Source organism: Chenopodium album, chromosome 11, assembly GCF_948465745.1.
Source record: "Chenopodium album chromosome 11, dcCheAlbu1.1, whole genome shotgun sequence".
NCBI classification, from domain to species: Eukaryota; Viridiplantae; Streptophyta; class Magnoliopsida; order Caryophyllales; family Amaranthaceae; genus Chenopodium; species Chenopodium album.
In genome coordinates this window covers 8,964,297-8,980,287 of record NC_137844.1, presented here as the reverse complement: position 1 = coordinate 8,980,287, position 15,991 = coordinate 8,964,297, and the positions used below count along the sequence as shown (strand labels likewise).

Genomic DNA, 15,991 nt, shown 5'->3' with positions numbered 1-15,991 from the left:
ATATATGGACCTTACATCTAGATGCAAGGCCTTAAGTCTAAAAAACAATGCTTAATAAATGTCGAGGCTCGAGAATCTCCAGCATCAAGTTGGACGTCTAATTCGGATTTGATTTTTTGAAGTGTTGATAACTAATATCAACGTAACCAACTTGATAACCATAGCCACTCCCCACTTAAACAAGCTAAGAGCCTAAGACAAAGGCCAGGTTTGCAAAACCTACAACCAAATCCTTGTCCAATCTTCCCCAAACAAAATAGGCTTATATAAAATAGAGAAAAATAGGCATATAATCCTTCTAATAGATCCCTAATTATAATCAATAGGTTTTAAATAAAAAACTTAATTTATTGTTAAATTTTTCATCTGGTGCAACTCTCTCGTGCTTGAGGACTATAATTGAATTGTCCAACATAATTCTTCATGTCTTAAGCTAATAAATAACCACACGTTTAAGTATGCCTTTGAAGATTACCAATTTCAAATTTGCAATGGGTCAAGGTCAATGTAATATAGAAGTACTGTAATATGGAGCGCCTAAACTGTGATTTCGGTTGTATAGTACATAACTACATACATACCCAACATACCCAAAAAAACCAAGTCTTAAAAAAAAAAAAAAAAACTACTTATATTAATAGAGTCCTCTCTTTTATACCTCAAAATGAAATAACTCAAGTAAAATAATACGAAGTAACCCGACCTAAACACAAACTGTTAGGAAATTTCTTAAAAAAAAAAAAAAAAGTTAGGAAATTACATCATGATACTGACCCTATTCGACATATTGCTTTGGAGTGAAAGTGATTCTCAGTATAATCGTATTACTATTTTAGTTTTTTCATGAACATATTACGAGTACTAGTTATTGAGTACTCCGTATTTACTACATTTGTTTAAAAAAAAAAAAAAGGTACAAAATCCAAATATAATACAAGTACACAACCTAACCTCAACTAGTCAACTGCTAAGGTAAATTAAATTGAATGTCATTGAACTGAATTGAGACTACTTCTTCAAAACCCATGTTTTTTGAAATCACCACTTCTCTTTTAAATTGGGAGGTTATCTTCTCTTTAAAATCGAATGATTTCACACCATAATTGCTACTCCCTCCATCCCTTATTTACATTCCTGCTTTTTTTTTTTTTTTTGGGTATTTTAAAATTACATTCCTACTTTTCTTTTTTAGTAAGTAAATTTTTACCAAATATCCCAAATTATCCCTATTTTTCTGTTTTGTAATTAATACTTTTTCTATTTTCTCACTCTTATTTTCTCATTCTCACTCTTATTAATGCCTTTAAAACATTCACAATCCATGTGCATCACTTTAGATGAATATGATTGGTCCTTTTATTTTTCACCAAAAAATATTATTGGCCTTTTTTCTTTTCAAAGGATTGATGACATGTGCATCATTAAATATTATTCAATCTTTGTTTTATTCAAAGACATCAATTGATGTCTTGTAATTCCCATTGTACTTTGTTTTATTGTTCTTTGTTTTATTCCAAATTCCTTAATTTCAGTGTAATTTTAGAAATAGGAATGTAAAAGGGACGGAAAGAGTAAATAAATTGTTGAATTCATACGTTCAACTATAAAACTTCCTATTATTCCATAAACAAAAATTCATTAGAGGACATTCTAGTGATTAAAGCAAACCATATAAACCATCTAAAGATAACAGAAATAGTTGAACATTAAAATTGGGATGACGGAATTAAAGCATAAAAGTGCATATAACACCATAAATAATTGGAATTAAAAATAAAGTTAAGGTTATTTCTATCATAATTCATGTAGTCATGTACTAGCTAGTAAAAAGATTTCTTTTCAAAATCTTCTAATGCGAAATTGCGAAGTACTCGTAGTATATATATGCATTATATGCTGACAACACTCTAAATTCGCAGTGAAAAAATTTTGTGCACCTCAATTTATTTATTATTTATTTTTGAGGAATACCTCAATTTAATTTAGAAAAATAACTTTTCCACGACTTTCACATGAATCGTATATTGTAGTTAAGATTATTATTACTCCAAATTTGACCTTTTCAATATTCACATACACCACTTTAAAAAATACTCCCTCCTTCCCCGAAAGAATGACCTTTTTGGGCTGATTTCGCTGGTATTAAGAAAGTGAAAAAGATAGTAGTAAAAGTACATTGAAAAGTGAAATTCACGTAGGATTTGCAAAAAAGTAGAGAGAAAAAAAATAATAAAAGTATATGGAAAAGCAAAATTTACATGGGGAAACTAACTTTACACAAATATTGTTGCAAATTGGAGAGTATTTTAATGTAAATGGGATGATTATTTTGGGACTAAAATTTAGGCCATAAGGGTCATTCTTTCGGAGACGGAGGGAGTATATAAGTACTTGTAAGTGCTTTATACATTACAAAGTACTGTAGATTAAAAAATAGTCATACATATTAAAGTTTTATCGATATAAAGTTTTGATCAGAGAAGTAAAGAAGGAGTAAAGAAGATAGGTGAAATTATAGTATAGTAGCATTGCTTCGTAAATTTTGCTTGCATGACATTCAATATATAACCACGAGTCATATACTAAGAGTACAATCATACTCATATATAGCAATATAAGTTCACAAGTGTTTGGACTTACATAAGCGTTGTAAAATCAAATCAATAATTGGTAATTTGCATTCACCCTATCTTCTAACAATACACATATTTATTAGAATTGTCTGAACATAAAACTTTTGAATGTCAATATTTACTTCATACTTATCACTTTCTTATTGGTTACTTGTTATAAAATATACTGAGTATGTAGTACTCCATGCGTCCCTTATTAATAGTTTCTTATGAGCAATTTTCTTGAGAATTAATAATCATAAATAAGAAATAGTAAAGTGCATTGAAAATGTAAATTTACATTGGGTATGCAAAAAAGTTGAAAGAGAAAGTAATAGAAGTATATGGAAAAACAAAATGTACATGGAAAAGTTAAATTTGCACAAATATTATTGCAAATTGAAGAAAATTTTTGTGAGAAATTAATATTGATAGTACTTGAAAAAAGCAAATAAAAATATCATCTTGGGACTTGAAATTGGTCATAAGGGACTATTAATAAGGGATGAATGAAGTCTTTATTTTAGAACAAGGGATAACCATGTTTTTTTTTTTTTTTTTCTTTTTTTGTTGTTGGGTTCACTCTAATGTAAAAAAACAAGGAGTCAAAATGAAAAATGACATTGGTAATCCAAACGTTTAACCGAACAAAGACACCTCTATTTATAATTCCATAATTACCCTTGTTTATTCGACTCATCAGTACTCAAATCCTCTCCTTCCCTTTTGTTGTTGTCAAGATCTACACTTCCTCCATTATTCCTTTCTTCTAAAACCCAAATTTCATTTGATTTCTACTCTAAATTTGGGAAATTAAAATGTATGAACCAATTAATCAAGCATCATATACCAACAATCCTTATTTACCTGGGCATTCTTTGCCCCCTTCAATCCAAAACCCTTCATCTTCATACCCTCAATTTCAATCTCTTCCTTCTAATTCTTCTGGGTTCACCCCATTTCCGGGTTTTGGGCAATACCCATTAAATCTTCCGGGTTTTGGAGCTCAACCCGTTAATTATTCGGACCCTTCTGCTTCTTCTGCTAATTGGGTTGTCAAACAATCTGCACCTGTTAAATATTCTCCAGTATGTTATTCTATTCTCTGAAAAATGGGTAGTTGTTGATATTTTATTTGCTGTTTTGAGTGTGATTTTATGCTAAATGTATGGTTGTTGATTGGATGTGTGTTTTCTTGAAAATGGGTAGTCGTTGAAGTTTTATTTGCTGTTTTGAGTGTGATTTTATGCTAAATGTATGGTTGTTGATTGAATGTGTGTTTTCTTGAAAATGGGTAGTTGTTGAAGTTTTATTTGCTGTTTTGAGTGTGATTTTATGCTAAATGTATGGTTGTTGATTGAATGTGTGTTTTCTTGAAAATGGGTCGTTGTTAAATTTTTATATGCTATTTTTGAGTGTGGTTTTATGTTGAATGTATGGTTTTTGATTGAATGTATGGTTTTTGATTGAATTTATGTTTACATGATGACAAGTTTTAATTTTAGGAACAAATGATGTGTAGTAGTAGGGGTTTGTATATTAGAAGCATTAGTAACAATGATCAATGTGTGATTTTGTCATAAATTTAGTGATTATGCATTATAAAGTCATTTCTTGTTAAATTTGTGATTTTGGTTGAATTTATGTTTGCTTGTTGACAAGATTTTGGAAAATTAAAACTGATATGTGTAGTAGTAGGGATTTGTATATAAGAAGCATCAATAGCATTGATTGACAAATAATTTTGTGGTAAATTTGGGAATTATTATTGTTTTAAGAAATGCATTTATAATTTTAACTTAAGCTTTAGGGTTAGGTATAGCAAAACCCTTAATTTTGACCTCAAAGCAAGATATTGTGTGCCGTACGATGTGAATTTGATGTCCAAATAGATGTACACGTGTACACGATGATCACTGTGCATTAAAGGAACCAGAAAACTAGTTTTTAGGTTGTGTTTAAATGTAAGAACAATAGAAGGAATCTTTAAATTTGTCTAGTTATTATGGGGTACTGATGATTTCGTTGTTCACAATGCGAAGGGATAGTGTTGTTGGGTGTGTGTTCTTGTTATTCATCTTTACTTGTGAAAAAGTTGTAATTTAAGTGATTAATATGATATGTGATTGAATTGAGTGTGATTACTAGAAATTTACTCGTGGATGTTATTAATCTGTAGGCTATACAACCATTAAGGAACGAAGCCAATGCTTCATTAAGTTATGACCCTGAACTGAACCACAACTTGATACATCAAATCTCTTCTATTAACGCCCCTAAGAAAAAACTAAAGGGACCTAAGGCGATTCCTAAAATAATCCCAACAAGCCAAAGGGTTCGGTGCCAACTTTGTGATATTGAGTGCAACAATGTTCAAATGTATGAGATGCACTTGTCTGGAAAAAAGCATGAAAAAGGTCTCATGAAACTTTATGCTCCTGCTTTACAGTCTGCAACTATGCAGGCAAGCCAGACATCTCAGTCTAGTCAAGTCACTGCTCCTGGTGCACAAAGCATGCAAGTAGTTAAAACTAAGCCTGCTAACTTGGAGGTCAAGAAGCAAAAGCTTGTGGAAGGTGGAGCTACAGTTCAGTCTGTAAGGGTATGCGCAATATGCAATGTAGTATGTAATGGGGACGTAGCATTCAATGATCATCTTGCTGGGAAGAAGCATGCTACTCAGGTAATTTCCTTTAAACTTTACTCCCTCTGTCACTTTTCCATGGCTAATTTGGTTTTTGTGCGGGTATTATGAAAAACACTCTGGGAGTATGTAATCAATCTATCAATTAAATGGAAATAAATTTGCAAGACACAATAAGTGTATCTTTTCTCATTATAATATTTGCTTTCTTGACAAATTTTAATGTGTATCTTTTCTCATTATAATATTTGCGTTCTGAATAATTTTTTTTAATATCTTAACATTTAATGTGTCTTGCTTCTTGTGCTTTGTGTTTGAACTCATGTTTGGGTATGCTTTAATTGTCACCCATTGGTCATTTATACATACTTTTAATGTATACAGTAATAATAGGTTACTTGGAAGCTATGCTTGGACTTGGGTGTAAGGATCAAAATTGAGTCTAAGAGTCGGACATAACAAAATTTTACCCTTGAAAATTTAGCCGATCTAGCTCACATAATTTTTCTGTATACAATATTAATATGGAGTGGGTTATTTGGAAGCTATTCTTGTACTTGGGTAAAGGGATAAAAATTGAGTGTATGGGTCTAGTCTAAGAGTTGGACACAGGAAAATTATAATTTTGAATATGTAGATTACAGTTTTTAAGTTACAAGTCTTACGGTTACAAAGTGACTTTATCTTGCTATATAGGCATTCATAGTTTTGATGTTACAATGTTTTGTCAAAAGTGAAGTATTAATATCCATTTACAAGCATTTTAGCAAGGAAGTACATCCTATTGTCATTCTCTTAGATAGCTATTCCATAGTATTAGTTCAGGAAAAAGCCAAGGTATTAGTTCAGTTGCAACATCACTACATGAGCCAACACATGCCTAGTAAATCCTTTCAGTAACATGGTTTTGAATTGTTGATTTTATTATTATTTTTTTCAATAAATCAGCTGCAGCTGGCCTTTGATTTCTTAAAATTCTCTTTTCCATTCGCTCCTTGCTATGTACAGTTTAATACTAAGGATCATGCTCTCATTAAGTTCAAACTTACTAGTTCATAGAGCTAAATTATGTGGTTACCACACAGTGCCGTGATTGAAAATAGGGGTTCCATTTTTTATCCTTGTGTCACCGCATGCTAACATATGATGGTAGGTATTGTTACTTCAGTCTCTTTTCTTTATTTTTTCCTTCGAAAATATGGATTTTCATTCTGTTTAGTAGTGAATGTTATATAACTATTGATTTGCCTATTTTATTTTAAGGTGGTTTCATTCTGCACAAATTTCACTTTAATCTTCAAATGGTTTTGGTGGTTGTTGTTGTTTTGCTTTTGAGAAGGTTAAGAATGTACTGATTCTTCTTCTGAGTTTTTTAGTTGGTTTTGAGGCTCAATGTAAACTTGTTTTAATCTACTACCTTCTACCGGCTATGCTTTGTTACTGTGTGTGTACAGTCTATGCTTGATATGAAAATTCTATTTGGATAATCTGTTTTCATTCATGTATCAGCTCTAACTTCTGGCGATGTTGCTTCAGGAACGGGCCAGTGCAAATCTGTTAATTTCAAACCCTGCTTCAGTGAGTACCACTGAAACCACCCAACATGACCTGTCCAAGAAAAGAAAAATTGATGAACCTGCTCCAGCGTGGTGTGATGTTTGTAAAATCAGCTGCACAAGCAATGATGGTCTTAATATGCACTTAGTAGGAAAGAAACACCAGAAGAACCTACGAAAGCTCCAGAACCCAAATATCAATCCCATTACTCCTGTTTCAACTGCTGCACCACAGCCTTCAAAAAATCCAACCACAGCTGCTGCCAAAATGCCTGTGTCCAAACCGCAGCAGGTGAAGAAGAAAGGTCTGTCTATGGAGACTAAGAAGCGAAATGTTCTAGAATGTGGGGCAGCTGCTAATGCTGTGAGAACATGTACTATATGCGGTGTGGTTTGTAACAGTGAGACGGTGTTCAATTCTCATCTTGCTGGCCAAAAGCACGTGGCTATGGTGAAACAGGCTGAAGCTGCAAAGGCGACTAGTGGTCTACAAGCTGTCTACCCTGTAACATGAAGATTTTGTAACATCTTGGAACTCTCTGACTCTCTCTCCTTGTAAACTTGTACATATTAATCACCTTTTCTTTGAAAGGTACTTTTGGAGAATGAAACAAGGGAGTTTTATGAGAAGTAACTTTGTTTCCTAAATCTACTCATTTACTTTTGTTTTTATTTATAAAAGAAAATACGGAGTACATTATTATGTGAGCTATTGTTAGATTTGTTTTGATTTGGTTTCTTTAAAAATATTAAATTTTACAAAATCTGTAAAGACCGTGAAGTTACTCCTGCTAGCATCCTTGTGGATATTGGGCATATGGGCACATACGTGTGCAGAAGAATTTTGCTCGTGGGAGGATGAAAGAGATAAAAGGTACAAGGAAGGCTCCTGTAAGGCATGATGCAGTGCTCAACAACCAAATTTATCAGGTAGGGGAGGACTTAGAAGATTGGCATGAGCTCATTTGTGGGGGTCATGAATGCAGGAAAGATACAGTCAAAGTCATGGGGAGTTGGAAGAGTGGGAACATAGGACACATCTCAGGGACCATCAAGGAAGAGCGCAACACCATTTGGCAAGGAAAGGAACGATCAAGTGCACAAGGAGAGATCAGAACACGATTACAGCTCTGCACAGAGCAATTCAAGAAGCCCTGAAGAGGAAGTTGCTCAACATAGATATCTCCACACACGACAAGAGGTTGCATGGGTGACTTACAGAGGAACAGGAAGGGCATGTGAATTGCAAGAGCATGATACAAAGGGTCGAGCGTCAACTGCAAATGCTGCACTGTGTTAATCTTGTGTTCATGTCTAGTTTTGTTTGCAGGATAGAACAAGGAAAGTTGCAGCTATTAATCGGAGTGCCTAGTCTCTTTTTGCCTTCTGTGAATTAAAGATGAGCACCAAAAAAAAATGTACATAATTAAAGATATAAATTGCTCAAAGTATTGCATAAAAGTTTTGGTTATCTAATCAAATACCATCTTGATTATACATTTTTAATTTTTAAAATTTGAGTATGCTATTATATAAAACTCTACTAAAAAAACAATAACTTAGGAACTTGATCACCTTTGTAACTATCTTTTACCTAGCTTTATTTGTTTTTTTGATCAATTTTTTCCTAGCTATCCCATTCTACTTGACCAATTTGGACATAGAATCCTTGACCTTTTTTTTTTAATTATTTTTTTTAATTTTTGGTGTTCCACTTGGTTCACCCTTTGGGCTAATCCGAATTTGGGGATCGAACACGGATCCTCCCTACCAAGTGTAGTTCCAATTACCACTACACCAACAACCAATTGGTATCCTTGACTTTTTTTTAACATGTTTGATATTATCATACATGGAATCAACTAAAAACGTTGTTCAAGTTTTAAGATACCTATCATTTCATATGAAGCATCAATATCGATCATCAATTCATATGACTCAATTCATTCACAACAATGAAAATGTAAATTAAAGCATTAATTGAAATTACATGTCTAGAACTTTTTATTAAAAAACACGTAATTAAATCATCGGGTGACAAAACTTTTATCGACACAACTATACACCTACGTGGATTAAGTGAAATCACATTCATGTGTTTGTTTTATTTTGGTGAGATTTTTGGTACACAAAATTTATGTATCAAATCAAATAATGAAAAATGATTATTTCTCCCTTAAAAAAAATACTTTATTGAGCATGATTATTTCCCCTTCAACATTTGACTACGGGTCTGTTCATATTTACTGAAATGAGCTGAACTGAACTGATTGGAGCTGAACTGAACTGAACTGAACTGATTGGAACTGAACTGAACTGAACTGAATTGAGCTGAAATGAATATTTTATGTGAGAGGGAAATTAAGAGCTGAACTGAACTGAACTGATTGGAACTGAACTGAACTGAACTGAACTGATTGAAACTGAACTGAACTGAAATTAAGTAAATGTGAACAGACCCTCCTATTTCTTCTCGATTGCGCATTTCAAATTCTTTGGAATCTCGTTTTACAACTTTATCTCTCCTCACATTCGAATCATTCATTCGTCATTCTTCAAGCTTGTTTATTGAAACCACCCTGAATTAATTGTTTAAGCTGTACAATTATACAATTTATACATTTCAATTTCCTCAAAAATTCAATCTTGAAGCTTTTTCATTTCTGGGTATTTCCAGTTATTCCCTTTTCTAAGCGGGGGAAATCATCTACTTTTTAAGGTAATTTCGAATTATTTGTTATACCCATTTAATTCTTGAATATATGATGCAAAAAAGTTATGAATGGTTTCATTTTATTTTCTGAATTTTGGGGGTTTTGGATCAATTGTATGATTGCTGGGTTTATGTTGTTCATTTTCATAAATTGGATGACATTTATCATGTTTTTTGTTTTAGTATACTCAGATAATAAGACCATAATTAATTGTTTGTGCAATTTTTTTCTTGATATTAATTTAGAGTATACTTTAAGTGGATGCTGCTAGGGTTAGCTTGTTTTTGGGATAAATCGATTGTAGAACAATGATTTGTTTTTGTATGAGGTGAAATAGATAAGGTTCTTCATCACTACCCCTCCATTTGGGTGTTGTCGGGGGCGGCCGGTGGCCGGTGGGTGCTGTGTTGTTGAATTCAATGTACATTCTCTGCAGGAGGTGTATGTATCTGATATTTGATGTGCCAGTTGAAGGTACTCACCGGCGTACCTTGTGAACGAGCAATGTACAGCGCTTTGATCTTCTTCTCTATTTGTAATTAGCTTTGTCTCTGATAATGACACTCCGTAGTCATTTATGAAGTATTCTATTTTGTGATGCACTGAGGAAGTTTCCATGTATCTCAAAATAGTATTGGTAGTTTTATATTTGGATGACCCGAGATGCCCCTACTTAAATCGAGTGATAGGGACTAGGGAAAGTAATGTGGATGAATTGGTTTCTAGAGAGCTTTTTAGTGAAATCGTGTTTTATCCTTACATATCATCAATTATCAAGAAAGTAGCGAGAAGGGGCATGCTTTTGTTTATCAATCATGATTATCCTTAGTTATGAGGGTTATGACAATGCAACAACAATACAGAAAGAACAGACATGTTTTTGTTTATTAATCAAATTTTGGAGAGAATCATGTGAATGTTAGGTGAAGAAGTAGGAAATGTTGTTGCCTGTTTCGACTTTTTTGGCCCAAGTTATTGGGGAACTTAAGCGAATTTTTTAGGAGCTTGATAACCATTAACTTTTCCTTGGTAGGAAATGGACTGACTGTTAGCTGTTACCCATGGAACCTTATTTGGAGTGATCAAGAGTTCAGCCATAGGAGTTGATTCTTCAATGATTTAGCTGTGGTGATTTGTGAGTGTCCCTTACAAGTCATTGTAAATTCATTCCTTGGGCGTCTTCTGTCCTTCCCTTGATCAAGTTTTGACTTTTGAGGATGAAATGGCATATAAGTAGGTTTTGTAGGGAGTAAATAGTGATTTTCCTTATTCTCCACCTCATAACTCTCTACATAATGCACTTATCAAGGTATTTCAAATCTGTTAAGATAGAGGTCTTTGGAGGGTAATTCTGTCTTTATGATTCAACACTCTTGCTAGAGAGTCAACTGTTTGCATCACAAATTTGATACTCCTTCCGTCCCCAAAAGATCAACCCTTATGGGCAGTTTTCACGGGTATTATTGTATTAAGAAAGTTAAATAAGAAGTAGTAAAGGTGCATAGGAAAGGTAAGTTTACATGGGTTTTGCAAAAAAGTAGAGAGAGAAAAAGAAATAGAAGTACATGGAAAAACAAAATTTTACATGGAGAAGCTAATTTTGCACAAACATTGTTGCAAATTGGAGGATATATTAATGCAATTGGGATGATCATTTTGGGACTACATTTTGGCCATAAGGGACAGACTTTTAGGGATGGAGGGAGTAATTTTTTTTGAATTGTGCCTCTATGAATCGTCTTGCACTCTTGCTGATTGAGTTTGACATTAGAACTTTTCTTGTGGTTTATTCTACAGCCACAGTTCTTACAGAATTTATTGGTCCATATCCAAATTCCTTATCCTGTCTTCTACTAATCATTCAGTTATTGAGTTTTCTTTACAAAATTGGTGAAATTTTGACTTCATGTAATCAAGTTTGTTGAAAATACTTTGAAGATTTTGTTTTATTTTATTTTAGAAAAAGCATTAATTTGTTTTAAAAATGTTACTTTGAGTCTTCTGGAACATCATTTCTGAAAATTTGTCATGCATTAGCATTTGTGTTTGGCATCCCAAGCCTTCTGATGCCATGATGCATATTGAGTTGCAGCATGATGGCTGAGCTGTCTTATGTATAGTCATAAACCTTAAGGAATGTGTCTATGTGAACAAATGTAGCATGATCGTTGACTCATTGAACTACTTTTTTTATTCAACTAGAATCTAGAAGTCAAGATACTCATTTGTAAAAGAATCTCAGCATACGTTTCAAGGATCTCATAAAATCTTGAAGGAAAAAGTAATCTTTAGTTGTTACAATTAATAGAGTGGAGACCACTGGAGAGTAACTACATAGTCTCTTATACTATCATGTCCGTGCTGATATATTAGATAATTTGACTAACTCATTTAGATGTATCTTTATGAATTTGTGAGCAACTGATGGGAACTTTATAAAAATATATTTTGTGATTTTTTTAGTTGCTGAACCAGACAAATATTTACCGTTTGTGGTGTTTGTTTCTAGATGTCTACTAGCTCCAGGAGTGATACTACCGATGACTCCATTTTTGACATAGAGGAGCTATTACAGATTGAAGCAAGATGTAGAGAGGTATGTTTCAGTATTTTGTTCTTCTGGGTTGTTTTTGCATGACATAATTTCCAAAAGTGTTGCTTAAGTTATGAGGCACAGGAGATATTTTCCTTTGTCTTTGGTGAATTGAATAGCAAGATAGCGTTGATATCGCCATTCTTCAAACAACCCTATTTATTTATTTAAGCTTTACAATAAATAAAACAAATTATACTCTTCAATTCAGACAGGAAAAAAGAATTTGGATATGGACCAATACCTCAATATAAATTTTGTTGTGATTGATGGAGAGGATTTAATAACACCCCCACCCGCTGATAATAAAATTAACTGAAAAAAGGGAAAAACGTTCATTATCATCTGTTAATTTCTATTGAAAGTTCACAAGGTATGTTTTATTAACAATAGAGTAGCAAAATTATTTTGTTATCTTGTTTCATAATTGATAATTTAAAATCAACCTTTGTCTCTTTTATTTCACACCCCAAACTTAGTAACTGTTACACACAAATACCATCCGCTTCTTAGCTATCCCCTTATAGGCCACCCTTTTAGCACTATATCTTTATATTGAAAGTGTGAAGTAGTCAGAGCTAAACCTTCTGACTGGAAGGAATTAGAGGTGAGCCAGTATAACCCCTACCTTTTAAGCGTAATTATCTGAGATGCATTTATGCTTGTGAATGTCATTTGTGAAGCACCACAGTAGACAGTTTGGTTACTCATTTCCGACAATAAAGCTTTTTTTTTTTTTTTTTTTTTTTTTTTTTCTGTTGAGCCTGATGCAATTGTAATAATGATAAGTGCACTCTGGTCATGAAATACTCAATATATATTCCATGAGAACATCTAGGGGTGTCGGCATTGCTGGCACCTGTTAATTCGCTTAATTGGTAATTTGGTATTTCAGTATTTGTCTGGTCCTTGAAGACATATGATATAGCTCTGCATTTTTAATATCACTGAATCATTTACGAAGTACTTTGCTTTAAAAAAAAAAAAAGGAATTACTGTTGCACAAAAGGAATTATTTGCGGGTTTCTTACTTTGTTTTTCATTTTTGGTTGCAGTTAAGAAGAGAGAAGGACTTGCTTAAAGAAACACAATCTCAAAGCTTCGACTTGATCAAAGTAATATTGTAATTTCCATTTGGTCTATTTATTTACTGTTATACAGCTCTTATTGTTTATTTTCACTATTTGCTTAGCTAGACATCAGTAATCTTCATCCTCCAACCTCCCCTACACCTACAAACTTAAAAAGGAATATGAGTACTGTGAGGTAATATAATAATTCGTTGACGTACTCATTCAAAATCTGTCTAGGAATCCAAGATGATAGTTATGAATGTAGTATTTGACTCCTTTCGTTACTGAACTGATCTATTATCAGTTTGGCATCTATATTCAATTTCTAATATGCCTTCTAAGCTGTACTAAATAGTAATACAAACCCGTTGATGGTTCAACCTGGACAACAATAACAAATGATGCATAGTTCTGGAATTTCCAAACTTAAAGAACACTATAGAGTCAATGATGTATGGCTTTTTTTTTGGCTGCACTTAACTTCAGGAAGGATATATAGTCAGTTGCTAAGTTCTTTTCTGCAATTTCATACATTAAGAACTCTGTTTTTGGCTTTCCAAAGGACATTAGAAGTCAGATCTAGTGCAGACTCTGCATGTTACTATTATCCTCAGTGATCTTTTTACTAGGTTTCATGCATTGCAGAGACTGGAGCTGCATGTATGGAAATTGAATGAGGCCCGCTTGGAAGATAAGAGGAAAATTCAAGAGTTAGAAAAAGAGCTGAATAACTGCCATCAGGAAATAGGTAATATAATTATATCTTTCATTTAATTTGCATGCTAAACTTCACTGTTTCTGTCTTTGCTTTGAGGGATTGAGGTTCTTCTTTATGTTTTGGCTTGTGTGGTTGGGGTTTTCTTTAGAATGGAAACTTAAGTAGACTTGGCTGGTTTTGACCCCTCTTTGCTATTTTTCTTGGCTTAGCTTCAGATTTGATAAATATTATAATATGCCACTCAACTTCGGATCCTAATTTGCCAAATCTGTTCTCATTTACTTTACTAGCATTTGCTGCTAGTGGCTTTATTTAGGACCTCGTCAAATGCACTGGTGAAAAACTGCCCCCAGCAATGCTGAGAACCTGTCTGCCAAAAAAAAAAAAGGCTGGTTTTGACCCCTCTTTGCTATTTTTCTTGGCTCAGCTTCAGATTTGATAAATATTATAATATGCCACTCAACTTCGGATCCTAATTTGCCAAATCTGTTCTCATTTACTTTACTAGCATTTGCTGCTAGTGGCTTTATTTAGGACCTCGTCAAATGCACTGGTGAAAAACTGCCCCCAGCAATGCTGAGAACCTGTCTGCCAAAAAAAAAAAAAAAAAAAAAAAAAACAATGCGTAAATGCTGTGAGATTGTGTGCCTAGTTTCCTTTCTTCAGTTTCATGATTGCTTACTGGGTGCTTATAAGTGAGTACTTGCTATGCTGATTGTTGATAGTATCATTAGTCATTTAGTGCATTATTGTGTCAACTCCAGACTATTTGCAGGATCAATTAAATGCAAGGAATGCTGATGTGAAGTATCTCGAAGAGTGTGTTGGGAGCTTTGAGATGAAAATGGTGGACTTTGAACTTCTGCAGGAGGAAGTTGTCAGTCTAAGAGAAGAATTAGATAAATCGGACTCGGAGTGTAATTTTTATATTCAGGAACTAGGCACTAAAGAAACACAACTACAGCAATCAAGATTGCATATAGAAAAACTAGAAGAGTCTATTGCCTCTGCTGCATTGGAGTACCAATGTGAAATAGAGAGCTTGAGGCTAGAAATGATGTCCTTGGAGCAGAGCTGCTTTGAGCCTGAGAAATCTGAGGAGTACTGTCAAGAAATTGCCGGATTGACCAAGTCACTTCATGAAATTCAGATCCAGTTCGAGGAAGCACAACAGAATATTAGAAATTTGGAAAATGAAAATGAACGAGTGAATGACGTGCTTAATGCACACGAAAAGGAAGCAAGATTATTTTGCCAGCAAGTTGAAGAGCACTTCAAAGGATGGATTGATTGTAGTAAAGGTTTAAATTCTTGTGGATTGTCCAATGTTGCTGCAGGAGAAGTTAGTTCATGTGGCGATATCCTAGGACCACTGCTCTCAAAACTCCTAAAGATAGGTACATCAGTTAAAGATCTTAAAGGTAGTGATAGTGGAGAGAAAGTGTCCCATGAACTAGTTCAGCAGCTTAAGGAAGAACTGAAGAAAGAGAAATTAAAAGCGAAAGAAGAGGCAGAGGACCTCGCTCAAGAAATGGCAGAATTGAGATACCAAATGACAGAGTTACTGGAAGAAGAGCGCAATCGACGTTCTTGCATCGAACAAGCCTCTTTACAAAGAATATCTGAGTTAGAAGTACAGCTTCAGATGGAGCAAAGAAAATCTGTTGGCCCTGTTCAAAAAATACGTGAGGCATAATAGTTTTGATGAGTTCAGTACTGTTATGTTTTGTAACATTACCAGTCTTGTGTAAAGACTGTGAACTTATTTTTTTTGTACAGATATAGAATGTGGAAGTATCATTTGATTGAGATAAAAGCATTGTGTTTGGTCCGCACACAAAATGATCCTTCACTGAGATAGTTTAAGCTGCTCAATCTCGATTTTTTTTTTTTTTTTTTTTTTTTTTGAACCTTCTCATCTACTGTATTTTGATCTGTTGGAGCTGGGTGAAGCTTTGAAATTTAACAGATGAATATGGGTTTATGTTTGTAGAATTGAGTGGGCAAAATTTGGAACATAAATTTTTTATGATAAAATATTAGTACAATTTATTGGCAAAATTTCTCTTGCAAATATTCTC

At 33.6% G+C, this 15,991-nt stretch overlaps 2 protein-coding genes across 4 annotated transcripts; both read left to right on the top strand.

Annotated features, from left to right (window-relative positions):
* The first annotated feature begins 3,323 nt into the window (after nt 1-3,323).
* LOC145567342 (uncharacterized) lies at nt 3,324-7,515 on the top strand. 3 transcript variants are annotated; one of them, XM_081626606.1, is made up of 3 exons: nt 3,324-3,700; nt 5,077-5,295; nt 6,793-7,515. In XM_081626606.1, the coding sequence occupies exons 1-3, from the start codon at nt 3,431-3,433 to the stop codon at nt 7,324-7,326; spliced, it is 1,023 nt and encodes a 340-aa protein (XP_081482732.1). In that variant the 5' UTR covers nt 3,324-3,430; the 3' UTR covers nt 7,327-7,515. The 3 variants fall into 3 exon arrangements, with proteins under 3 accessions (XP_081482732.1, XP_081482731.1, XP_081482730.1); XM_081626605.1 differs by having other exon boundaries at nt 5,062-5,295; XM_081626604.1 differs by having other exon boundaries at nt 4,792-5,295.
* A 1,763-nt stretch (nt 7,516-9,278) lies between these two features.
* LOC145568488 (uncharacterized) lies at nt 9,279-15,919 on the top strand. Its single transcript, XM_081627912.1, has 5 exons — nt 9,279-9,531; nt 12,036-12,122; nt 13,175-13,234; nt 13,838-13,940; nt 14,675-15,919. Exons 2-5 carry the CDS (start codon nt 12,036-12,038, stop codon nt 15,604-15,606), a joined length of 1,182 nt encoding a protein of 393 aa, XP_081484038.1. The 5' UTR covers nt 9,279-9,531; the 3' UTR covers nt 15,607-15,919.
* The last annotated feature ends 72 nt before the right edge of the window (nt 15,920-15,991 follow it).